The 25,945-nt window shown below is 47.5% G+C and overlaps 2 protein-coding genes across 2 annotated transcripts in view; both read left to right on the top strand.

Moving 5' to 3' along the window:
• Positions 1 to 25,945, top strand: part of LPCAT2 (lysophosphatidylcholine acyltransferase 2) — a 110,746-nt gene that overhangs the window by 68,113 nt on the left and 16,688 nt on the right. The window contains exons 9-11 of the mRNA XM_075008329.1: positions 387 to 469; positions 1,061 to 1,186; positions 2,050 to 2,203. Coding sequence (XP_074864430.1) covers positions 387 to 469; positions 1,061 to 1,186; positions 2,050 to 2,203 — 363 coding nt within the window. The remainder of the gene's footprint in view (positions 1 to 386; positions 470 to 1,060; positions 1,187 to 2,049; positions 2,204 to 25,945) is intronic.
• Positions 17,594 to 19,433, top strand: CAPNS2 (calpain small subunit 2). Its single transcript, XM_075008330.1, has one exon. The coding sequence runs from the start codon at positions 18,124 to 18,126 to the stop codon at positions 18,865 to 18,867; it is 744 nt and encodes a 247-aa protein (XP_074864431.1). The 5' UTR covers positions 17,594 to 18,123; the 3' UTR covers positions 18,868 to 19,433.

Raw genomic sequence — 25,945 nt, 5'->3', positions numbered from 1 at the left:
TTTTTTCCCTCCTTAAATCTATTTGCTCTAGCTCCCCAAATGATCACCTCAAGGATTGAGCTCACAGCTGTCTTTAGCAGGCTAGTGCTTAAACCACTGCGCTATCTGCCCATTTCGTTTCAGGTTTCATATTAAAACATTTACAACAGATCTGTCCAAAGTAATGTGTAGCAATAGTGGAACAAATCTACAAATAATCTGTGAGGGGTTTTGTTGGGGTTAGTTAAAAACCTGAGCTGTTTCTAAGGTTATGGAGACCTCTAGAGGCTGATTACTTAATTGCTTGACTGGTGTGTTTTCCCCTTTATGATGCAAAACCCTGCTCATTTTCTATCAGGAATAAGTTAGTGGCTGTGCGGATTTACTGAACAAATTATGCTTTTCAGTTTCTGCCTGTTCATGTTCCTACTGAGGAAGAGAAAAAGGATCCTACTCTTTTTGCAAACAGAGTCCGTAATACCATGGCAATGTACGTATCCATAAAAAAGCTTACCAAGAACTCTTCATATATATACTAGGCACCTGTTCAGCCATATTTTGAACTGTTTTGGGGATCTGAAGTATTTCAGGGAGTAATTGAAAAGCTAGGATTCACCTGAGTACTACATTTTGTATTTGAATCTCTAAATGAATTGCATGAGGTATAAATGCCTCTGTAACTATACAATTCTAAATTGGCCAATTATAACTGACTTAAGTTAATTGTCCTGTGTTCCACTGCAGTGCATTTAATTGGTTAAAAAAATGGGGTGATTATTTGCATGACAAGACATAAGTGCCCAGATTGTTTTCTCTGCTATGGTCAATGGGCCTAATTCTGCTCTCTTTCAGCAATGTAAATCTCAAACAAATGTCTTGAATGCAATGACTCTGGATTTACACTGGTGTAACTGTGAACAGAATTTGACCCAGCAACTATATTAATGGTGCAAGGGTAAATTCTCATCTTGCCTGTTCACATATCACCTTTGAGACCAGTACAGGGGAAGATTTGGATGGCTGGGGAAGTAAGATTCAAAATTCTCCTTGTTAAGATGTTTGTCTGTCTACAATATTTCAGGGCATTGAATGTGCCAGTTACAGACCATACTTTTGAAGACTGCAGACTCATGATTTCAGCAGGACAGCTGACCTTGCCCATGGAAGCAGGCCTGGTGGAATTTACCAAAATCAGCAAGAAGCTAAAGTAAGAGAGATTTTACTATTCAGAGTTTTTCAGTGACTTCAGAGAACACGGAATGCTGAGTAATGTTCTCCTGCAGCAGAGGACAAATTGCCTGGTGATGAGTTGATGTTATGTAATGTATTTTAGGATTTGAAAGGCAATATAGTCTTTGTAGAAATTAAATAAGAAGAAGGCCCACATGGGCTTAATTGTGGCTTGAACTGTGTGCCCATGTGAGGAAGTAAGAATCTGCCTGTTGTAGTTAATATCCCCTGCTTGGCATCTCACAATCTTCAATGTATTCATCCCTACAGCACCCCGTGAGGTAGGGAAGTGCTATTAGCCCCATTTCACAGATAGGGCCCTGAGGCACAGAGACACCCACTAGTCACACACAGGAAATTTGGACCAGAGCGGAAAATAGAACCTCCCAAGTGTCGCTTTGTACCAAAATTATTGGACCAAACTTCCTCTGAGTTGTGGGTAAGGTACTGTCACTTTTCCTAGCTGAATGTGAGATGAGTTAATTGTCTTCTCCTATTTGTAACCTAATGCTGTGACATGAAACAGTGATGGCTCAGGTAATCCAAATTTAAGACAGTGAAGTGTTGTCTTTAATGAACTCTGATCTTCTTCCCAGTGAGTGCAGAGACAACTAAGTACAGATTTATCTTTAGTAAAACCAAATAGTTTTTAAGTGGGTTTTAAATGCTGTTTCAGTATCAAATCACACATTGAAAATACTGCCTTTTTAGTATACGACATACTCCAGTCTAGCCAGTTTTCTGCTTTGGAAAGTACAATCACTAATTTGCTATGAAAACTCTATCTCTCTTGGGCCCTGCTACAGAGAAGTTAATTATGTCTTCCTCTGATTTTTGTAGTCTAAAATGGGATCGTATCAGAGATCAATTGGATAAGTTTGCTGCTGTTGCAAGTGCTTCCAAAGGGGGACGGATTGGAATTGAGGAGTTTGCTGATTACTTGAAGCTGCCTGTCTCAGATGTTCTCAAAGAGCTCTTCCTACTCTTCGATAGGGTAAGGGTTTATGGCACTGCCTGAAATAAGGGGTCTTTGTAACATTCTCTTACAAATCATTTTCTCTAAATATATTTGTAAGTATAAGTCCTGCTCACTAAGGCTACGTCTACACGTGCACCCAACTTCGAAATAGCTTATTTCGATGAATAACGTCTACACGTCCTCCAGGGCTGGCAACGTCGATGTTCAACTTCGACGTTGCTCAGCCCAACATCAAAATAGGCACAGCGAGGGAACGTCTACACGGCAAAGTAGCACACATCGAAATAAGGGAGCCAGGCACAGCTGCAGACAAGGTCACGGGGCGGACTCAACAGCAAGTCGCTCCCTTAAAGGGCCCCTCCCAGACACACTTTCATTAAACAGTGCAAGATACACAGAGCCAACAACTAGTTGCAGACCCTGTATATGCAGCACGGACCCCCAGCTGCAGCAGCAGCAGCCAGAAGCCCTGGGCTAAGGGCTGCTGCCCACGGTGACCACAGAGCCCCACAAGGGCTGGAGAGAGAGTATCTCTCAACCCCCCAGCTGATGGCCGCCATGGAGGACCCCGCTATTTCGATGTTGCGGGACGCGGATCGTCTACACGTCCCTACTTCGATGTTGAACGTCGAAGTAGGGCGCTATTCCCATCCGCTCATGGGGTTAGCGACTTCGACGTCTCGCCGCCTAACGTCGATTTCAACTTCGAAATAGCGCCCAACACGTGTAGACGTGACGGGCGCTATTTCGAAGTTACTGCCGCTACTTCGAAGTAGCGTGCACGTGTAGACGCAGCCTAAAGTAGTAAATTGCCAACCAGTCTTTGAGGAAACCAGTGGCTGCCTTTTTTTTGAGCAGGGAGTCAGACTTGATGACCTCCCAAGGTCTCTTCCAACCCTGTGATTCTATGATTGAGTTAAAATTTAAGTTAATGGGCTGCTTGTAAGATTCCAGTCCTGGAACAATGAAGTCCACTGGTTAGTCCTAGACCTGGTACAGCACAAGCAGTGGTACAACAGCACAACATGCAGATGACACCACAAGAGCTCCAAGCCCTGGACTGGAGCGGGCAAGACAACATGTACAGATAAATAGTAACAGAGGGGTAGCCATGTTAGTCTGTACAGAAATGTAGCACTTTACAGACTAACAAAATGATTTATTCAGTCATGAGCTTTTGTGAGACAGACCCACTTTATCCGATCAGTCTCATTTCCAGTTGTCAGTCTGTATTGGAAATGAGATTGATCGGATGAAGTGGGTCTGTCCCACAGAAGCTCATCACTGAACAAATTGGTTTGTTAGTCTTTAAAGTGCTACGTTTCTGCCATTTTGTTTTATCTACAGATAAATAGTTCTTTGAGGGTCCCCATGGGTACTCCACCTTAGGTATGTCAGCACTGCTGCACCTGCAGGCCGAAGATTTTTGTAGCAGTGCCCCTCAGCCAGCTGCTCGCTCATGCAGAGCACAGGCTCGAGGTGCTGTGACAACTACTGCTTATAGGTGAGCAACCTGTCACCTCTGTTCTTCTCTTCTCACTGCCAGCTCTGATGGCATTTGCCTCTCGCGCCCTCAGACCTTAAAACAAACATTCAAACAATGAAGAGAAGAAGAAGAGTCTTTAAACAGTCTCTGTAAACATCAAACTGACTTTGAAAGCTTAAGAAAGAAACTGACAACAAGGAGAGCTGCTGACAAGGGCTGGGTCTTCAGTTGCCCCAGCCGTTTGCCAGGTCCACTTTATAGCGCAGCCAGCCACTCACTCATGCCCAGTTTCCCAGGTTTTAAACAGTGCTCTGTCTGTGGTGTCACAGTCCCTCTGTCAGACAGCCACACTCGCTGTGTCTGGGGCTTGGGACACCAGCACAGAATGGAAGGCTGTCCTCACTGCAGGAGCCTTTCAAACCGATCTCACAGAGGCAGAGAGCAGCATCTCCACATCTGGCTAATGGAGCAGGCTTCAGCTCCTGCTGAACAAACGGACTACCCCCTCAGATGCAGCCCACAGGAGCTTGAGAGTGACAGGCCTCTGGCACTGGCAAGCCCGACAAAAAGGGGGGAATCCCCCAAAGGCAGGAAGAGGTCATATGCCCTGACAGGCTCTGTGTTCCCAAGAGCAAGGGACCACCTCAAAACACCGTGCTGCCACACTCCCTGCAGTTAAGGGGGCAGCCCGGCTGTCCTCATCTAAGAGGCAAGAGAAGGAGAGGTCCAAACCCTCGTTATCTAAAGTAGTGGAGCTCTTTGGCAAGCCATCTGCCTCAGCTCAGCAGACTAAGCCCACACTGGCATTTGCTTTCACTTCTCAAGCCTGTGCAGGGTGAAGCTCTGAGAAACTGATACCAGAGAAGCACCAAAGCTCTGTCAGCCACTACTGCCGCTTCTCTCCCCTCAGTACCATTGACGCAGGGGTCTCCATTACTGATTCCCCCACCACCACCATTCCTCCCTTACACTTTGATGGAGGAGCTGTTTATTACCTCTACTACAAGCATTCTTTGCTGAGAGCTCTTTACATAGCTTGAGGCTCTCCTACTGTGATGCCTGGCAACTAATTTTTTAGTTTCTCAGATTCAGAGGACTACATGCCTCCTCAGTAAGTGCAAGGAGGCAACCAAACCTGCCACAGCCACAACACTGGCAACACCACTGGGCTCTCCCACCTCTACCACCCAGCCTGGCCATATTGGCCGTGTCTACACGTGCCCCAAACTTCGATTTCGAAGTTTACTAATGAAACGCTGAAATGCATATTCAGCGCTTCATTAGCATGCGGGCGGCAGCGGCGCTTCGAAATTGACGCGGCTTGCCGCCGCGCGTCTCGTCCAGACGGGGCTCCTTTTCGAAAGGACCCCGCCTACTTCGAAGGAACATGGGAATAAGGGGACTTCGAAGTAGGCGGGGTCCTTTCGAAAAGGAGCCCCGTCTGGACGAGACGCGCGGCGGCAAGCCGCGTCAATTTCGAAGCGCCGCTGCCGCCCGCATGCTAATGAAGCGCTGAATATGCATTTCAGCGCTTCATTAGTAAACTTCGAAATGGCCATTTGCATGGCCATTTCGAAGTGTGGGGCACGTGTAGACGTAGCCACTGGGTCGCATGGGGGGGCATGCAGACAACAGTCTTGGCCGCAGCCCATACCACAAGCTTTCCTGGTGCAGAGGGGCAGACCCCGCAGCAGTAAGCATTCATCAACCACGTTAAGGCTATCTGAGATCAAAGAATGTGCCTGACATTCAAGGGGGGGGGAGGACCGTTTACCCTCTCCCATTTCTCCATACCTGTTGTCCCCATCGTCAACTGCTTCAGTGGTACAACTTGCCACTTCAGATGAGAATTCCAAGTACTTTCAGGACCTTTTTAGGAGAGTCACACACAGACTCAAAATACCCCTTCCAGCATCAAGGAACTTCAAATGCAAATTGACAAACATTCTCCAGACATCTGCACACAACAGACTGGCAACTCCACTAATGAGGCTCTGCTAGAGCCAGCCAAACTCTGGAATACCCGTCCTCAATTATGCCCAGCTCAAAGAGGCTAGAGCACAAATACTGTGTTGCCCCCCTCTACCACTATCCCCGGGTGCAGAATTCCTTTTCACTCACCCACACTGCAACTCATTGATAATGCATGCAGTAAGTCAGAGGGGAAAGCAACACAATTATAGGGTCAACCCTGGGGGCAAAGACTGGAAGAGGCTGGACGCAATGGGGAAGAAAGCATACTCCTCAGCCAACCTACAATTTCAAATTGCCCAATTTTGTTTTTGACTATCTCTACATCTTCTCTGATGCAATTCCTGACAACGAAACAGAACAATACAAGATGCTCATGAGCGAATGCTGTCTAATTGTGAAAACAGCCCTGCAATCAGCATTAGACTCAGCACATCCTGCTGCCAGGTTCCTAATCTCTGCAGTAGTCATGAGGTGAGTGTCTGGGCTGCAACTGTCCTGGTTTCCCAAAGAGGTTCAGGCCACGGTGCAAGACCTGCCCTTTGAGATGTCTCGCCTCCTTGCTGATAGTACAAATGAGACTTTACGCTTCATCAAAGAATCAAGGGTAACTTTGTGTACTCTGGGCTTCCATTCGACCACCTCAAAGTGCCCTCAGAACAGACAGTCCAACTACAGATACAAGGCACTGGCCTTTAATAACAGGCAATTCAATAATAGGCGATGCCAGAAGCAGCCTAGGAGAAGGCAATCTTCAACACATTTTCCTCCAAGCCCTAACCCCATTCCCTTTCACTGTCCCTTTTCAGGAACCCATCTCATGAGCTGCTGCTCGTGTAAGAGACACAACTACTACTTTGGTTGGGGGCCCTAGAAGAGGCACCCGCTGAGAACAGGGGAATGGGACTCTATTCAAGGTACTTCCTCACGGAAAAAAATTCAGGGGTTGGAGACCGTTATTAGACCTCAGGTGCCTGGACCGGCACATTCTCTGTCAAAAATTCAAGATGGTAAAGCTAGCCACTGTTATCCCCGCTCTGCAAGGGCAGAACTGGCTGTCCACTCTCTACCTGCAAGATGCGTACTTCCATATGTCCAGTCACCCAGCACACAGGAATTTCCTCAGATTCACCATAGCAAATCAACATTACCACTACAGGGTGCTTCCCTTCAGCCTAAGTACAGAATTGAGGGTCTTTTCAAAGGTGCTGGCAGTCGTTACTGCATTCCTGAGAACAGAGGGAGTAACCACCTTTCCCTATCTAGACAATTGCCTGATAAGGGGCCAATCCCGCGCACAGAATGAGCAAGCAATGTCACTTACCAGGACACTCTTCTCTAGCCTTGGTCTGTGCATAAACCTTCAAAAGTGCACCCTTACAGCGACCCCAAGACTCGAATTTATAGGGACGCTCATAGACTGCCAGACTGCTACAGCCTCTCTTCCACCACACAGGCTGAAGATGATTCAAGACCTTGTCACTGGTCTGCAGCTTTCACTGACCGTACCTGCCAGGCAATGCCTATGCCTCATAGGTCACTTGGCAGCAGGGATATTGGTGGTACACGCATGTTTACGAATAAGACCCAGGCAGGCATAGTTCAGAGTGGTATTCAGGTCCCACCTACACCCTCTGAACGAGATCAGGAACTCCCTCACTTGGTGGACACAACCCAAAAATATGTGCTTGGAGTGCCTTTCCAGAGACCCTTTCCTATGCTCGTGATCATATTGCATACCTCCCTCTTGGGATAGGATGCTCATCTTGGAGATCAAGTAAGCCCAGGGTACATGGATCCCAAACAAGCAACTGCAACACATCGGTCTCCTAGAGTTGATAGCAGTACGGTGCATGTGCATGGAAGTGCCCACCCAGAGTTCCAACACTACCATGTGCATTCTAACAGAAAATATGACAGCCATGAAATATATAAACAAACAGAGTGGGGTGCACTCAAAACAACTCTGCCAGGAAGCAGTACTACTCTGGGAGAGGTGTATCCTCCGTCAGATTCACATTGTTGCAACTCGCATCCTGGGCAAGAACAGCAAACTGGCAGACAATCTCAGTCATATTTCTTAACAGACCATGAGTGGGAAATAAATAAGTCCTCCATTCACCGGCTTTCCATAAGTGGAGCTTCCCAATGATAGACCTGTTTGCCACAGCTGCCAACATTCTGTACCCCCTGTTCTGCTCCAGACATGCAATAGACCACAACTCTCTGGGGGATGCATTCAACGTCACACGGAATGCACCTTAGATGTGTGCATTCCCACCGACACCCCTCTTTCAGAGAGTAATAGGCAAGATAAGACAGGATGGAGCTCGGGTCATCTTCCTAGCTCCCAGATATCCCAGACAAACCTGGTTCCCTGCTCTGCTGCTTCTCTCCAGGCATCATCCTCACTGCTTCCCTCCTGTTCCAATGTTCTTCAATCAACAGAACAGCTCAATTCACCACCCAGCCGTCAACCATCTCCACCTGCATACATGGTACCTGGTTGACTGATGGGCCTGAGCTCCTATGCCCACCACAGGTTTGCATGATCCTAGAAAACAGCAGAAGACCAACAACAAGAAAGACTTATTCTCAGAAGTGGCAGAGTTTTATATCATGGTGCCAATCACAGTCATGTGACCCTGTGCCATCAGGGTTTCCACAAATACTCATTTACTTGACTCATCTGCAACAAATGAACCTACTGGTAAGCACCATCCGGGTCCACACAACTGCCATGTCAGCATTCCACCTTCCAATTAAAGACTGTTCAGTCTTTACTCACGCTTCAGTCAAATGATTCCTGAGGGTCCTTTAAAACCTGTTTCCCTCGATTAAGGAACCAACACCAGCATGGGACCTTACTTTAGTTCTCATATCTCATGGGGAAACCCTTCAAATCATGAGCCACCTGCACCCTGCTCCATGAAGGTAGCTTTTCTTGTGGCAATAACATCAGCACACAGGGTATGAGAGATCAGCACTCTCATGTCAGAGCCTCGCTACACAACCTTTAGCAAAGTGGTACTACGTACACACTCTAAGTTCCTCATGAAAGTGCTCACCTCGTTCCATCGTAATGAGCTAATCTGCCTCCTGGTATTCTTCCCCAAACCACACGCCAATGATGAGCACAGGTCCCTCCATACCTTGGACATTTTGCAAACACTGACCTTTTACCTGCAAAGAACACAAGATTTCCCTAATACAGCTCGACTGTTTGTCTCCATGGCCTACAGGTCCTGTGGCATGCCCATTTCCAAACAGAGACTCCCTAAGTGGATTTCCAGCTGCATAAGACCTGCTTATGCTAACACAGATAAACAGCCTCCTGCTAATCTTTGGGCACAGTCCACACAGGCAGTGTCCGCATCTACTGCCTTTCTCCAGGACATATCTGCAGAGGACATGTGTAGAATGGCAATACAGGCCTCTGCACATACTTTTACTTGTCACTATGCCATACAATCTTACTCTGACTCTTAAACCAAGTTCGGCCACTCCATACTGTTATCGACCGACACATAAAATACAAAGATCCCCACTCTGAACTTCGGAACTGCTCTGTAGCCACCTAAGGTGGAGCACCTATGGGGATCCTCGAAGGAGGAGAGGTTACTCTCCCTGTGTAGTAACTGGAGTTCTTCAAGATGGTTACCCTGTGGGTGCTCTGTCACCTTCCCACCTCCCCTCTGTTTCGGATTTCTACCTAGGCATCTAGATCAGAGAAGAACAGAGGTGACAGGTTGCCCACACATTAGCAGTAGCTGTCACAGGCATCTCGAGCCTGTGCTCTGCACATGCAGGCAGCCGGCTGAGAGGCACTGCTACAAAAATCTTCAGCCTGTGGGTGCAGCAGTGCTGACACACCTAAGGTGGAGCACCCACGGGGACAGCCGTCTGGAAGAACTGCAGTTACCGCACAGGGTGAGTAACCTCTCCTTCAGTCTTCCCTGCACATTCTACACCAGATCTTTCTGGTCTACAAAGATGCTAGATGTAATGAGTCTTTGAATGTATCTGTGAATTAGCAACTGGACTCACTTTTTTCACATAGGCCACTGAACAGCCATCAGATGGCAACAACTTGGAGTTTGTTAGACAAATCAATTAACTTTGCTTACCTCAGTGGGTGAAATTCTGTGCTCTGTTACAGCCAAGCATTACTATTAAAAACTGAAAGGATTGTAAGGCTGCAGGTAACTGAGGGAGCCCAAAAACAAGTCCTGTGGCACCTTACAGACTAACATATTTTTTGGAGCATAAGCTTTTGTGGGCGAAGACCCACTTTGCCAGATGCATGAGGGAGACCAGAACATGTAATACAAGTACACGTTCACGCTTGTGAAAACATGCTGTATTTTGAAAGTCTGCCATTCTGCACTCTGTGCTGCAAGCACTCAGGGATCAGTTGTTCATGTTTTATTTTGGGAGTTTCACAAACTCAGCATGTTCTTTCTGATCCTGCTTTTAGTAAACCTCCCTGTCAAGGAATTGTGCAATATTGCTTTGACACAACTTGTTTTGTGATTGTCCAGATATGAACAAATTCATCAGCAGAAAATGAAGGGTCCAATTTTTTTTTTTAAATGTAGACTGTGTTGGAAGTGCATGGAAGCATACATGAACGTTTCAGCACCATAGACTATATTTACTTCAAGCTGTCCTACAAAGATCATAGTGTCTCTTTCTAGGAAACTGTTGGCTAAGGCTCTTCATTTCCCCAAGCTGGAGCTTTCCCATGTGTGGAGCAAGCTGTAGTCTTTTGAATATCACCCTCCATGCCTGCAGCATAATGTTTAAAGTATGGCTGCCTGAGGCAGGGTCCTGGAGCATTGGGAATTCTATCTGCTTGCCCCAAATAACATTGTCTGTGCTTAAAATCCAATCTTCTGGGTTCCGGATAGCAAGGGTAATGCTCGTGTTCATGTCAGTCTGGCTTGAGCATCTCATCTGCACCCTCTTCTGCCTGCCTGCAGATGTTTGGGGAAAGAAGGGAAATGGGTCAGGGAGTTGCAGATCACTGGCGGGAGCCTCACCCATTTTTGTAACCAGCAAAAGGCCATCAAAATCTCAGATAGTAAAATGACTGGACAGGGGACCCTGGCGTAGAAACCCCCATCAGACCTGACTCTTGTTCAGTTGTAGGGGAGAAGCCACAGATAAAACATGAGACTGCACTATCCTGACCACGAGGCTGTGGCCATCGCAATAAGCGGGAGGCCAAGAGCTTTAAACTAGGTTCACTGGGGGAAGGTGACCGAAACCCTGTGGGTAGAAAGGAACTTGGAGGCCGGGAAGAAATGCGAAGAGGAATGTACAACAAAGGTGGACCCCTGGTTCAAGTAGGGAGGGCGGAGAGATCGACTGGTTATCTAAGGTGTTTGTACACCAATGCCACAAGCCTGTGTAACAAGCGGGAGGAATTAGAAGCCCTGGCCCAGTCCAAGAACTATGACTTGATTGGGATAGCAGAGACTTGGTAGGATGACTCACATGACTGGAGCGCTGCCATGAAAGGGTATAAATTGTTCAGGAAGAGCAGGCAAGGGAGAAAAGGAGGAGAGGTTCAACTGTATGTAAGAGAGCACTATGACTGCTTGGAACTCCAGTACGTAGAGGGAGAAAAGCCTGTTGAGAATCTTTGGGTCAAGCTTAGTGGCACAGGCAGCACTGGAGATGTGGTGGTTGGTGTCTGCTACAGGCCGCCAAATCAGGATGATGAGGTAGATGAGGCTCTTTTTGGACAACTGAGGGAAGTTTCTGGATCACGGGCTCTCATTATCGTGGGGGACTTCAGTTACCCTGACATTTGCTGGGAGACCAATACGGCAGTACACAAGCAGTCCAGGAAATTTCTGGAGAATGTTGGAGATCACTTCTTGGTACAAGTGCTGAAGGACCCGACCAGAGGTCGTGCGCGGCTTGACCTACTGCTTACAAACAGGGAAGAACTAATAGGGAAGGTAGAGGTAGGGGATGACCTGGGAAGCAGTGATCATGAGATGGTAGACTTCAGGATCCTGACCAAAGGAAGGAAAGAGAGGAGCAAATTACACACCTTGGACTTCAGAAAAGCAGACTTTGACTCCTTCAGGAGCCTGATGGGCAGAATCCCCTGGGATGCTACCATGAAGGGAAAAGAAGTCCAGGAAAACTGGCAGTATTTTAATGAAGCCCTATTGAAGGCGCAGAAAGAAACTGTCCCAATGCACAGCAAGAGAAGTAAATATGGTAGGAGACCAGACTGGCTTAATGGGGAAATCCTTGGAAAACTTAGAGACACAAAGGGAGCTTACAGAAAATGGAAACTTGGACAGATGTCTAGGGAGGGATATAAACGTATGGCTCGAGAATGTAGGGCAGTTATCAGGAAGGCGAAAGTGCAACTGGAATTGCGACTCGCGAGGAATGTGAAGGATAACAAGAAAAGTTTCTACAGGCATGTTAACAAGAAGAAGGTGATCAGAGAGGGCATGGGGCCCCTACTGGATGAGGGAGGTAACCCAGTGACAGATGATGTACAGAAAGCTGAAGTACTTAACGCTTTCTTTGCCAGTGTCTTCATGGACAAGGACAGCTCCTGGACTAATGCAATAAGTAATGCATTGTGGGATGAAGGTGGACAGCCTTTGGTGGGGAAAGAACAAGTTAGGAGCTATCTAAAAAAACTAAACGTACATAAATCCATGGGCCCGGACCTAATTCATGCTAGGGTTCTGATGGAGTTGGCGTATGTTGTTGACAAACCCTTGGCCGTTATCTTTGAAAAGTCATGGAGATCGGGAGAGATCCCGGATGGTTGGAAAAAGGCAAATGTAGTGCCCATCTTTATAAAAAGGAAGAAGGATGATCCAGGGGACTATAGGCCAGTCAGTCTTACATCAGTCCCTGGAAAAATCATGGAGGGGCTCCTCAAGGAAGTCATTTTGAGGCATTTGGAGGAGGGGAAAGTGATCAGGAAAAGTCAGCATGGATTCATGAAGGGCAAGTCATGCTCAACCAATCTGATTAGTTTCTATGATGAGATAACTGGCTCTATGGGTAGGGGAAAATCAACGGATGTGATTTATCTTGACTTTAGCAAAGCTTTTGTTTTGGTCTCTCACAGTATTTTTGTCAGCAAGTTAAAGGAATATGGATTGGATAAATGGATGGTAAGATGGATAGAAGGCTGGCTAGAAGGTCGGGCCCAGTGGCTAGTGATCAACAGCTTGATGTCAGAATGGCGGTCGGTTTCTAGTGGAGTGCCCCAAGGTTTGGTTCTGGGTCCTGTTCTGTTCAACATAGTTATCAATGACCTGGATGAGGGGCTGGATTGCACCCTCAGCAAGTTTGCGGATGACACTAAGCTAAGGGGAGAGGTAGATACGCTGGAGGGTAGGGACAGGATCCGGTAGGGACAGGATCCAGAGTGACTTAGACAAATTGGAAGACTGGGCTGCAAGAAATCTGATGAGGTTCAATAAGGACAAGTGCAGAGTCCTATACTTGGTCCAGAAGAATCCCAAACATTGCTACAGGCTGGAGTCCGACTGGCTCCGTAGTAGTTCTGCAGAAAAGGACCTGGGAGTTGTAGTGGATGAGAAGCTGGACATGAGTCAACAGTGTGCTGTTGTAGCCAAGAAGGCTAGTGGCATATTAGGTTGCATCAAGAAGAGTGTTGCCAGTAGATCCAAAGAAGTGATTGTTCCTCTTTATTCGGCTTTGCTGAGGCCGCATCTGGAGTACTGTGTCCAGTTCTGAGCCCCCAGTTATAGGAAGGATGTGGATACACTGGAGAGGGTCCAGCGGAGGGCGACCAAAATAATTAGTGGGCTGGAGCATTTGACCTATGAAGAAAGGTTGAGGGAATTGGGACTGTTTAGTCTGCAGAAGAGAAGACTGAGGGGGGACTTGATAACAGCCTTCAACTTACTGAAGGGAGGTTGCAAAGAGGCTGGAGAGAGGCTGTTCACAGTGGTCATGGATGGCAGAACACGGAACAATGGTCTCAAGTTGTGGTTGGGAAGGTCCACGTTGAACATTAGGAAAAACTTTTTCACTAGGAGGGTGGTGAAGCATTGGAATGGTCTACCCAGGGAAGTAGTAGAGTCTCCATCCCTGGAGGTGTTAAGTGTCACCTCAACAAAGCCCAGGCTGGGCTGATCTGATGGGTTTGGTCCTGCTTAGAGCAGGGGGCTGGACTCGATGGCTTTTTTAGGTCTCTTCCAGCTCTATTGTTCAAAAAAAAGAAAAAAAAAGACCCTCTGGTGTGGCTGGTTGCCGGTCACACTGCACCTATTTGGACATGCAAATGACTTTAATTTGTCAGTACAGCACTGAACTCTGACATAATTAAAGAATATCTTTTCACTCTGGCAGCTCCTGCGACGACATTGGTGCCAAGCTCTACTGGCTTTCCCCTTTCCCTTGGATTACATCAGTGGCATGGAGAGGGGGAACCTGCTGCTGGGCATCAGCTGGTTCTTCAAACTTACTTGCCCAGGCTTGCGCCCTGAAGAGGTCACTCCAGCATCTTTTTCTGAGCGGTGACACAACACTGAAAGCAGCAGTTACCAGTATTAAGCCACTGCACTCGACTGGCGTAGAGTGAGGCACCAGGGGTTACTTCCGATGGTGGGAGAGGTCTTCGGATCTCATTGGGCAACTACTGCCCGCCTCAAGCTGGGCAGCCCCCAGCCAAGTAGGTGCTGCCTCGCCACGGTCCACTTGCTCCACTGTGTGTGTGGGGCGTAGGGAATCACCGACAGGTGGATTGTTAACCTTACACCAAGCAAAACAAAGAAGCAACAATATAATCCAGCCTTCAGGCTAGGCACGTGGAATGTAAGGACCATGACTCCAGGCCTTACAGAAGACCTACAGAGCATTAGTAACCCCCAGAAGACAGCAATCATTAACAACAAGCTGAGAAGACTGCAGATGGACATCATGGCCCTCCAGGAAACAAGGCTATCGTTCTCTGGATGTCTCAGGGAGAAGGACTTTTCCTTTTTCTGGCATGGGAAGCCTCCAGAAGAGACCAGGAAACACAGTGTTGGCTTCGCAATCAGAAACAGCCTAGTTGGCTCAGTCATACCACCAAATGTGGGAACTGAGAGAATGCTGAAAATCCAGCTTCAAACACCAGTGGGCATGGTCAACATCTTCAGCGTCTATGCGCCTACTTTAACTTCTTCCCAGGAAATTAAGGACAAGTTCTATGATGAACTTAGCATTGCCATCAGTGAAGTACCTTCCCATGAGCCGCTATTCATCCTTGGCGACTTCAGTGCCAGAGTTGGCAGCGACCACCACAGATGGCCATCCTGTCTGGGACAGTTTGGAACAGGGAAAATGAATAAAAACAGACAGTGCCTCCTTGAACTCTGCTCCCAGCATGACCTCTGCATAACCAATACATTCTTCAACGTCAAACCCCAGCACAAAGTTTCGTGGCGACACCCAAGATCGAAACATTGGCACCAGCTTGACCTCATCCTCACCAAATGCAGCCGTTTAGGTAATGTCAGGGTGACACGTAGCAACCACAGCGCAGACTGTGACACTGACCATTTGCTCGTATGTGGTAAGGTGCACATCCAGCTGCGAAGATTCTTTCACTCCAAAAAGGAAGGGAGGCTGCGCATTGACACTGGCAAGACTCGTGACCCTTCAAAAGTATGCGAGTTTGTCCAAGCACTTGAAGAGGCCTTGCCCCGCCTGGGCGACACTAATATCAGCAAGAGATGGGAACAACTACGGGACACTATCTATAGTACTGTGATATCTGCCTTTGGGAAGAAGACAGTCAAGTCTGCTGATTGGTTTGAAGCCCATACTGAAGTGCTGACACTCCGATTAAGAAGAAGAGACAGGCACTGGCTGCATACAGGTCCTCTCCCAGTGAGGTGAACCCGCAGGCACTCTGGTCTGCTCAGAGTCAAGTGCAGCAGGTTGCTCAGTGGTGTGCCAATGATTACTGGCTCCAGCTCTGCTCCAAGATTCAGCAGCCCACGGACACTGGTAACATGCGAGGAATGTACGATGGGATCAAGCAGGCCATCGGTCCATCACAAAGAGAGACTGCCCCACTTAAGTCGGCCTCAGGCGAGGTCTTGAAGGACAGAACCAAGCAGATGAAATGCTGGGTGGAACACTACTCACAGTTGTACGCCAGAGAGACCGTAATTACAGAGAGAGCCCTGAATGCCATCGAGCCTCTGCCCACCATGACTGAACTCGATGCTGAGCCCACCTTGGAGGAACTCAGTGACGCACTAAAAGCACTCTCTTCTGGAAAAGCCCCAGGGAAAGACGGTATTCCCTCAGAAATCCTCAAACGCGCCAATGGTACCCTAGTTTCAGAGCTGCATGGAATACTTTGCCAATGCTGGAGAGAAGGCAGCGTACCGCAAGATATGAGGGATGCTAACATCGTTACTGTCTACAAGAACAAAGGTGACAAATGCGATTGTAACAACTATTGCAGCATCTCCCTTCTCAGTACTATGGGGAAGCTATTTGCACGTGTTGTTCTGAAGAGTCTCAATGTTCTTGCGGAGACAGTCTACCCTAAGTCTCAGTGTGGGTTCAGAGCTGAACGGTCCACCATAGACATGGTTTTCTCTGTTAGGCAACTACAAGAAAAGTGCAGGGAGCAGAACAAACCTCTGTATGTTGCCTTCATCAGCCTGACCAAGGCATTTGACCTCGTCAGCAGAAAAGGTCTGTTTGCGATTCTGGTAAGATCGGCTGTCCCCTAACTCTGCTCAGCATTATTAGGGCCTTCCATGAAGGCATGAAGGGGACCGTCTCATACGATGGATCCACATCCAAACCCTTTGAGATTCTCAGCGGAGTGAAGCAGGGGTGTGTGCTGGCTCCAACACTGTTCGGCATCTTCTTTGCAGTTTTGCTCAAATATGCCTTTGGAACTGCTACAGAGGGTGTCTCTCTCCGCACGAGAATGGACGGCAACCTCTTCAAACTGTCGAGGCTTAAAGCGAAGACTAGGGTGCTTATGAAGCATCTAAGGGAGTTCCTTTTTGCTGATGATGCAGCTATTGCTGCGCACACTCAGCAGGAACTGCAGTCGCTCATAACTCGCTTTATGGATGCATGTATGGAATTTGGCCTCACAATCAGCTTAAAGAAGACCCAGGTGATGGGCCAAAACGTGGGTAACAAGCCATCTATCAACATGCTAAACTACAAACTGGAAGTCGTCCATGAGTTTGTGTACCTAGGCTCGACAATCTCAGACAACTTGTCACTTGATAGCGGGATCAACAAGCGCATTGGAAAAGCCACCACAACGTTCTCCAGGCTGATGAGGAGAGTATAGGCTAACAATAAGCTCACTGTACACACCAAGGTGCAGGTCTACACAGCCTGTGTTTTGAGCACACTGCTGTACGCCAGTGAAACATGGACTTTGCGCTCAAAACAAGAGCAGCGGCTCAACGCATTCCACACGCGCTGCCTTAGGTGCATACTCAGTATCTCATGGCGGGACAAGGTCCCCAATAGCGCAGTGCTTGAGAGGGCAGGCACTGCCTCCATGTTCACCCTTCTCAGAGGCATAGGCGCTGGCTGGGCCATATCTCACGCATGATGGATGGCTGAATACCGAAGGACCTCCTGTTCGGCGAACTGGCATCTGGAAAGAGGCCAAAAGAGCGACCTAAATTGTGCTACAAGGACATGTGCAAGCGTGACCTCAGCGCTCTCTGTATCAGTGTGAACACCTGGCATTCGTTTGCCTCAGACAGGCATGCCTGGAAAGAGGGAGTGAAGGAAGCTCTTGTTATGTATGAAACTACCTTGGTGAAGGAAGCAGAAGACAGGAGAGCCCTCAGGAAGATCCGTGCCCGTCATACCAGAGCGACATCTGCCTGCTGCTGCTCACAGTGCGGAAAGGACTTCCGATCCCGGATTGGATTGCACAGCCACAGAAGACGCTGCTCGAATCAGTCCAAATGGGGCGCAAACCCATGATCCCTCAGGATCGAAGGATGCCTACTACTACTACTACAGTAAACAGAGCCAGTCGTGTTAGGAAGTAAAGTGAAAAGTTGTCTAACTTTGGCTGTGGTGTTTTGTAATGTTGCATTACTCACCCTGAAACTACTGCAGTTGGAATAAGAAGTATCACTAAGGACATTCTGAACTTTTTGGATCTACCTGGTGTTCAACCCCACAGTTCTACATTAAGATAGTTTCACATCAGATAAAACAAATCAGAGCTGTAAAATAAAAACACCCAAGACTTCAGAGAGAGAAATATGTGTCAAAAGCAGGGCGTGGAGCAGGGAGCTGATGATACTCAGGCAACCAAAGGCTGCACCAGACATGTCTGGACTTGGTGAACACTAATATTTCAGACGCATCATCTGTGTTTTGCTCACACGCAGCTCAGACTCCGTTACAGCTCTCAGAGGCCGCAGGATTTTCTGCTCACATCTGGTCAGTTCTCTGTAAAACATTCATCATGTTCCTTGTTCAGTCCTTGCTCGGTGGAGGGGGCAGTGGTGGAGGGAGTCTTGTGAGAGGCCTTGAGGGTCTTTTAGCAGGAAGTGGACGAGGAGAGGGAAATCTTGGAGGGCTTGTTGGAGGCCTCGTCAACATTGTTAGTGAGGTAGCAGCTGAGTACATTCCAGAACCACCTCCACCTCCTCACAGCCACTTCATGAATGTGGAAGCCAGTGAGAGTGAGGAGGAGCGTCAGTTTCACCGACTGTTTGTGCAGCTGGCTGGAGACGACATGGAAGTGTGCGCAACCGAATTGATGAACATTCTAAACAAGGTGGTTGCTCGACATAAAGACCTGAAGACGGAGGGCTTCAGCCTGGACACGTGCCGGAGCCTGGTGTCAGTCATGGACAGTGACACAACTGGCAAACTGGGCTTTGAGGAGTTTAAGTACCTGTGGAGCAACATCAAGAAATGGCAATGTGTGTACAAAGAACACAGCTCTGACCAATCGGGAACTGTTGAGCGAGCTCAGCTGCCAGATGCTTTCAAGGCTGCAGGGTTCCAACTGCACGAACAGCTCTACCAAATGATCATTCGCAGATACTCCAATGAAAATGGGAACATGGATTTCACTAACTTCATCAGCTGCATGGTGCGACTGGATGGCATGTTCCGAGCCTTTAAATCCCTGGACCAAGATGGAGACGGCCTCATCAACATGAACATTCAAGAGTGGCTGCAGCTGACTATGTACTCCTAAGAGAGTGCTCTGAAATGGAGTACACATCAGTTGTGTGCTGTTGTTTATGCCTGTGTAAATTAACTGGAGCTATTCTGCTAATTGTTCAAGAGGAACTGTTTGTAAAGTCAAACAGCTTTTGTTGCTATGAAAGAGCTTGTGGTACTTTAATGTTTAAAAAGCCCTTAGTTTATAGTGAAATGTTATGGTTTTTTCTACTGTGTACATTTTACGGTTGTTTGCACTGTGGAGGAGCTAACAAATGGAGCAGTTGAACTCTGCAAGATTGTATGTATGTGCACACATCGTAATGCATATGGGTAACAATAATAGAAAATTAGGTTTGGACTCACACAGGAGAGAATGTTGATGGGACAAAATAGATGTTGAGGCTTTCCTCTTAGAGGGTGCTGGTGGCTGGTGAACAAAATACAATTATGAATTTTTCTTAAGATTGTGCTTACTCTAGATGACTAGTTTGGTGTTGATGTATTATCTATCAGTGCTTATTTTTCTTGCAACTGAAGTGGTGCTTGCCTCAGGAACACTGCTAGTAATTGATTTCTGATTTATAAGGAATTACTTGAAATGGGGAAAATAAACTGAAGTTGTAATTATTATTATAATGAGTGGATTTTTTGAGAGACAAATGAAATCTCGTTGCTTTCCTATTTTTGATGTCTCATTGTTTTCAGTTGAAATGTTTCCTGGGGCTTAGTAGAGGTTGCACCTCCTAAAACTGGCACACTCTGGTCTGGCAACATCCCTCGTTCAGCAGGACGAGAGATGTTCCTGTACCAGAGAGCCAGGGAAGGAGAGGGGCAGCAAGTCTTGGCTGGATGTGGTGTTCCTGTCAGCCCCATGTGGGGAACCAGGGCCAGAGCATCAGTTTCCTCTGGCAGCCTTGGCGGGGGACTGGGGCTGGAGTGCCATCTTCCCCCAGCAGCCACGCCCCCCCAGGCCAGGGATGGAGCACCAGTGTCCCCTAGTAGCCCTTTGGGGTCAGAGTGCTGGGGCTGTGGGGGGTTCACTTGTGGTGGTGAGCTGCTGCCAGAGATCCAGGGAGCCATGGTCAGAGGCGGTGAGGGACAGGAGACATTAACCTCCCCTGCTCCAGCAACATGCCTCCACTGACGTCCAGAGGATGCTAAACCAGGGAGTTGCAACCTGTACATACTCTTTTTCTCCTTGCAACCTTTTAATAAATATTTATGCTGTAAAGTGCAATAATTTGAATAGTATCAAAACAGAATTGTGTACTGAAAGAGCCACTGCAGTCACCTATCAGACAGACAAATTCAGCTTTGGCTTATCGTTACTAAAGTGGAGTTTACTCAGGGATGAATTTGATTCACAATCTCCAGCTGTAGTAGTGCTACTCATGTCAGGGCACCAATGCTTGCAGTGGATTTAAAGGGCAAGAAGCAACAAGAATTGGAAAAGGAATGTGCCTGCAGCTCAGAGTGCCCTTGGCTGCTTTAAAGCAAAATGTATTTTACATGGGCCTGATTATTATTTGTGTGTGCTTGTGCTACCTGAATGGAATATGAAAAGATGAGTCAAGAAGTCAACCCTAGTTACAAATATCCAGCTGCCTATGCCCTTTCCACAACATCCTTGTAAGAATGCGTCAGCAGCTAACTAAAAAAACAATGAGGGTATTGCATTTGATTATTAACTGACGTGTTTTAAAATCATTATGGCTTCCATTTCTACTTTTTTCTGCTAATACTGGTAATTGAGTCTGTAAATTGTCATGGAAATCTGATCACCTGTTTGTAATGTAACAAGCCATCATTTACAGTGCATGATACCAGACTGAAAGACAGGATATGTAGAAAGAAAATAGTCAGACTGACAACATCTGCCCCTCACCCACAAATTAATAAATCACAGAAGTGCACTTTTATCTATATTAAGGCTTGGTAGGCAGTAATCCCAAGAGAAGACTCAAAGGAATAGTCATGCTAGTCTGTATCTGCAAAAACAGGAGAAGTCCTGTGTCACTTTAACAGATTTATTTGGACATCAGCTTTCGTGGGTAAAACCCACTTCATCTGATGCAGCTGATGAAGAGGGTATTGCCCACAAAAGCTCATGCCCAAATCAATCTACTAGCCTTGAAGGTGCCATTGTTTTCCCAATAGAAGAGTGAGTGAAAAGGAAAGAAGGACACTTTTGTTTGTCAATTTTGCTATATTAATGTTTGCTTTAGAATTTCTGTCAAGCTAGTGAGACCTCAGCTAAGGGTGTAAGTTTGCCAGGGAAGGATTAAAAAAAACAACCTCCTGCACCATGTTCCTTGTTAGGAAATGAGACATGTAAAAGCTCTGTGTCCAACAGGAATCTCCCTCCCCTCCCCCAACCTTTGCAGCCATATGAGTGACTGATTATTTTCTTTGACATGCACGTACAGTTCTCCTAGGAAATACGGTTTCTAAATCCAACTAGAAACTTTAGTTAAAATTGACATAAAAACTGTGCCTGTTATCACATATATTATAGGCACAGGGCAAGTTGGCCCCTTGGGCAGCTCATCCTTTTCCCACATTACTGCTGTGTATCCACTTGGTCTTGGAGGGAGTTTTTCTAGTTGGAAAAAAGATTATTCTGTGTCAGTGTTATTTCTTTCTCCCTCTGGGGCTCTAAAGTGACCATTTATTGGAGTGGGAGATTTTGGTTTGTTTTTTTTTTCCCCTCAAAATGCAAGCTGTATTGCTATTGAGACCACCATAAATGTACTAACAGAGCTCATGCCTCAGGCTCAAAGACACTACTTAAATGTATAGTACCCCATAGTGAAGAAATACAATGCTGAAGGATGGTTTAAAATCAGAACACAGTAAAATTAAGTTATATTTAACTTACGATTTTGTTTAACAACATACAGATATTTAAATGAGCTACCTTTTTTTATGTCAGTTGGCCAATTAACAACATTTGGCAAGAGGCTTTCAGCATACTGCAGGTTCCCCAAAGTCACACTTTCCAGACCCAGGCACTGCACACTCCAATTTCATAGCCATGGTGAACTCTGCTGACATATAACAAGAAGCCTGGCAAATGCCATTGTTAGAACAATGAGGGACATTTCACTGTACAATAGCAAAATACTAAATTGAAAAAGGAGCTGTACATGAAAAGCTCCAGTCCTTACCTTTGCTGTTTGGGGTTTTGGTTCATTCACAAATCACTTCTCACGATACCTTTGGCTACTGAATTTTAATGTTGCATATTGTGGTGCAACGCACAATCTGTGAAAAGAGAGAGACTGTTAGTCCAAATTTATTTGTAGTGACATTGCCTGTTACTGGCAGTGTTTCTCTAGATGTATCTTTATTTCAATGCCCATCCTTTCCTTTCTCTCTGTTCTCATGCTGGGAGCCAGGCAAATAGCTCAGTTTCTGCTCTTGTGACTCTCACCTCTCCTTTCACCAAATGTAAACCCATCTGGCGTGTAACCAGCATCATAGGAGTTAATCATACTAACTCATTATATCAACTTAAAGTGCAGTTGTCATACCTACATATCCAAAATGCTGGAAGGAAATACAATGAACTATTTGATATCCAGCATTCTATCATTCAGAACTCTCAAATAACTGGCAATTTAATCATAAGTAAATTTTAATTATGTTTTCTGTAAGTACAATATAGTGAGAGTGAATACAAATAAATACAACAAATGCGGTATAAGTTTACAGTGTACAATACTACTACCATTGGTAAATAAAGTTCCCTGCATACATTTTTGTTTGTTTCTTAATATCTAATCTTGTTTTTCTTAAGTGTTATTCATTGCTAGGTATATCTCTCTATTAACCAGAATATTTGAATATCTGGCAACCTCTCAGTCCCGGGCTGCCAGATATGAAAATGTTTACTGTGCTTCTAATGTATGGTATTTAACTTTTGGTTTTGACACTTAGATGGAAGTAGTTTGGCCATACTACTTTGTCATTTAATCCAACACTCGTGAGTCCAATAACATCTGTAATTCAGCATGATTTTATTTAGGCAGATCTCCAGTTATCATGGGAGTGGCCAAGTTTCCCATGGTTCCATAAAGTTTATTTACAGCCACCAGTCCTGGCTTTCAGTGTTCTGTGCTGTTATTTAGCTGTAATTTATCGCTAAATGTCTTCTAGGAGCCCAGCAGGCAGTGAAAGTGTTAGTAATGCGCTAGACAATATTGACTTCCTGTGGTTTTGGGATTCAATTAAGACCCCTTGGGATGATTCTCCAGTGTGCTGATCTTGCTACTGACACCTGCCGCCTTGTTCTCGGTGGCTTGCCACCGCCCTGTCCTGCTGGGCCAGATCATCTGGTCTCCCCTACCCAAGGCACAGAGTTGAGGTAGCCAACCCTGGCAGAACAATGCAGACATTCATCCACTTCAGCTCTGAGAGGACAGAGCTCGAGCACACAGCACCCAAGCAACTAAAACCCCAAATAAATCTGTCTCTGTGCAAAACTTGGGCACAGAGAGGGCTTATCAGGTAAACCCCCTTTATCAATGAAAGGGAGATATGCATGTTGGAGCTCCCCGCCCCCCAAATAATAATTTTCACAGTGGGCTTGATCCTAAACAAAAGAGTTTTATTAAGTATAAAGAGTAGGATTTAAATGATTATAACTGAAAACAGACAGCTCAAAATAACTTACTAAAATGAAATGAAAATGTATGGCTAGTTCTAACTCCCCTAAGAAAACTCACATGTAGATTCTTACCCTACATAACTGTTCTCATGTGAGGCAAAATCTTCAAACCAGAGCTGTTCTTTTGCTCTGATTTGGGTCAACATCCTTTCATAGTTCTTTGTTTCCTCTTAGCATGTGTCAAGCAGATTCCAAAGCAGGCTGAAGATAAAAACTGATAGCTTCTCATAGCTTAAATAAATTTTCCTATAGGGTGGGAAGGCTTAGTTGTATAACCCCCTTCCCATGGAAGAATACTGGATCAAAATAAAAAGCAGTCAAGTAGCACTTTAAAGACTAGCAAAATAGTTTATTAGATGAGCTTCCGTGGGACAGACCCACTTCTTCATACCATATCCAGACCAGAACAGACTCAATATTTAAGACACAGAGAACCAAAAACAGTAAGCAAGGAGGACAAATCAGAAAAAGATAATCAAGGTGAGCAAATCAGAGAGTGGAGGGGTGGGGGGGAAGATCTTAAATATTGTCTTAAATATTGTCTTAAATGTCTTAAATATTGAGTCTGTTCTGGTCTGGATATGGTCTGAAGAAGTGGGTCTGTCCCACGAAAGCTCACCTTCTTCTTCGAGTGTCCCCGTGGGTGCTCCACATTAGGTGTCGGGCTCGCCCGGCGCCGCAGATCGGATCTTCCAAGCAGTTTCTGCCGGACCGCGCATGCGCCGGTGCGCGCCGCTCCCCCGCGCGCTCCCGGCCATGTGCGCGATCCGGTCCCCGCCAGTTCCTCTTAACCGCCGTCGGCTGCAGACGGAATCCAACTAGGCTAAGGCCAAGTAGTGTATTCAACGGCTTTATCTGTTTTTTTCTTAAAGTTTTTTCAGGCACTTAGGCTACTATAAGCTAGCCGGTTGTTATTTTGTTAAAAAAAAAAAAAAAAAAAAAAACAACAACGAACAAGCTAGGAGAGGGACAGCTCAGCCAGTCCCAGTAACAAGCGCCGGAGGCCAGGAGCTAGGGCTATCAGCCCTCCTGCTAAGGCAGGCCATCGGACGGGGAAAACGGCACAAAGAAGGTGCTAAGTACCCACTTAAAAACACAAAGACTCACCAACAATGTCCTCTTCAGGCTTTAAAAAAAAAAAAAAAAAAAAAAAAAAGAATGCTGCTTCTTGACAAGGCCCTCCAGCCAGAAGCGCCGGAGCGGCCGCAGCAGGAGGGACCCTCCGGGGCCCTTAAAAGGAAAGCTGCCTCCCTCACTCCATCAGCGCAGAAACGGAGGAAAGTATCTCCAGCCCGATCCCTGCCGGCAGCAACAGCGAGCGGGACGGGAGGAGCAAGCAGCCCCCAGCCGCAGCAACAGCTGATCGGCGGCGGCACGGAGAGCCACGTGGAAGCGGCTCAGCCTCCAATACTCAGCCAGCCGCCCCGCACCGCAGGCAGGGCGGCGGCTAAGCAAACGCCGGTACTGGCGGCACCGCAGGCAGCGGCACCGACCCCCGGGGAACCGGCGGTGCAGAGCGCGCAGGCACGCAGCCTGCCGGCACCGGAGGACACCGCACATGCGGCATCGCCCTCGAGCGTGCCGAGCTCGGTGCGGACGGGGCCGGAATCCCCTGTATGCTCCCCAGCCCGATCCCTGCCGGCAGCAACAACGAGCGGGACGGGAGGAGCGAGCAGCCCCCAGCCGCAGCAACAGCTGATCGGCGGCGGCACGGAGAGCCACGTGGAAGCAGCTCAGCCTCCGATAATCAGCCAGCCGCCCCGCACCGCAGGCAGGGCGGCGGCTAAACAAGCGCTGGTACCAGCGGCACCGCAGGCAGCGGCACCGACCCCTGGGGAACCGGCGGTGCAGAGCGCGCAGGCACGTAGCCTGCCGGCACTGGAGGACACCGCACGTGCGGCACCGCCCTTGAGCGTGCCGAGCTCGGTGCGGACGCCGGAATGCCCTGTATGCCCCCCAGCCCGATCCCTGCCGGCAGCAACAACGAGCGGGACGGGAGGAGCGAGCAGCCCCCAGCCGCAGCAACAGCTGATCGGCGGCGGCACGGAGAGCCACGTGCAAGCGGCTCACCCTTCGATAATCAGCCAGCCGCCCCGCACCGCAGGCAGGGCGGCGGCTAAACAAGCGCCGGCACCACCGACCCCCGGAAAACCGGCGGTGCAGAGCGCGCAGGCACGCAGCCTGCCGGCACCGAAGGACACCGCACATGCGGCACCGACTTCGAGTGTGCCGAGCTCAGTGCGGACGGGGCCGGGATCCCCTGTATGTCAGGGGCGGAGTTACCTCCTCAAGGGAGGGGGAAGACTGCACACAAGAGGAGGCATTGCAGCCCCTCTCCGCACAGGGCTGTGTAGTTGCTTTCTCACAGCCCTCCGCTATGTTGCAGACTCCAACTAGAAGGCAGGGGTCCCCCCCCCCTTGGCCTACCCGGAGCCCCCTT

The sequence above is a fragment of the Carettochelys insculpta genome, chromosome 14 (genome assembly GCF_033958435.1).
Source record: "Carettochelys insculpta isolate YL-2023 chromosome 14, ASM3395843v1, whole genome shotgun sequence".
In the NCBI taxonomy this organism is placed as follows: domain Eukaryota; kingdom Metazoa; phylum Chordata; order Testudines; family Carettochelyidae; genus Carettochelys; species Carettochelys insculpta.
Note: the sequence above shows the minus strand (reverse complement) of the source record. Positions and strands in the feature narration are given on the sequence as shown.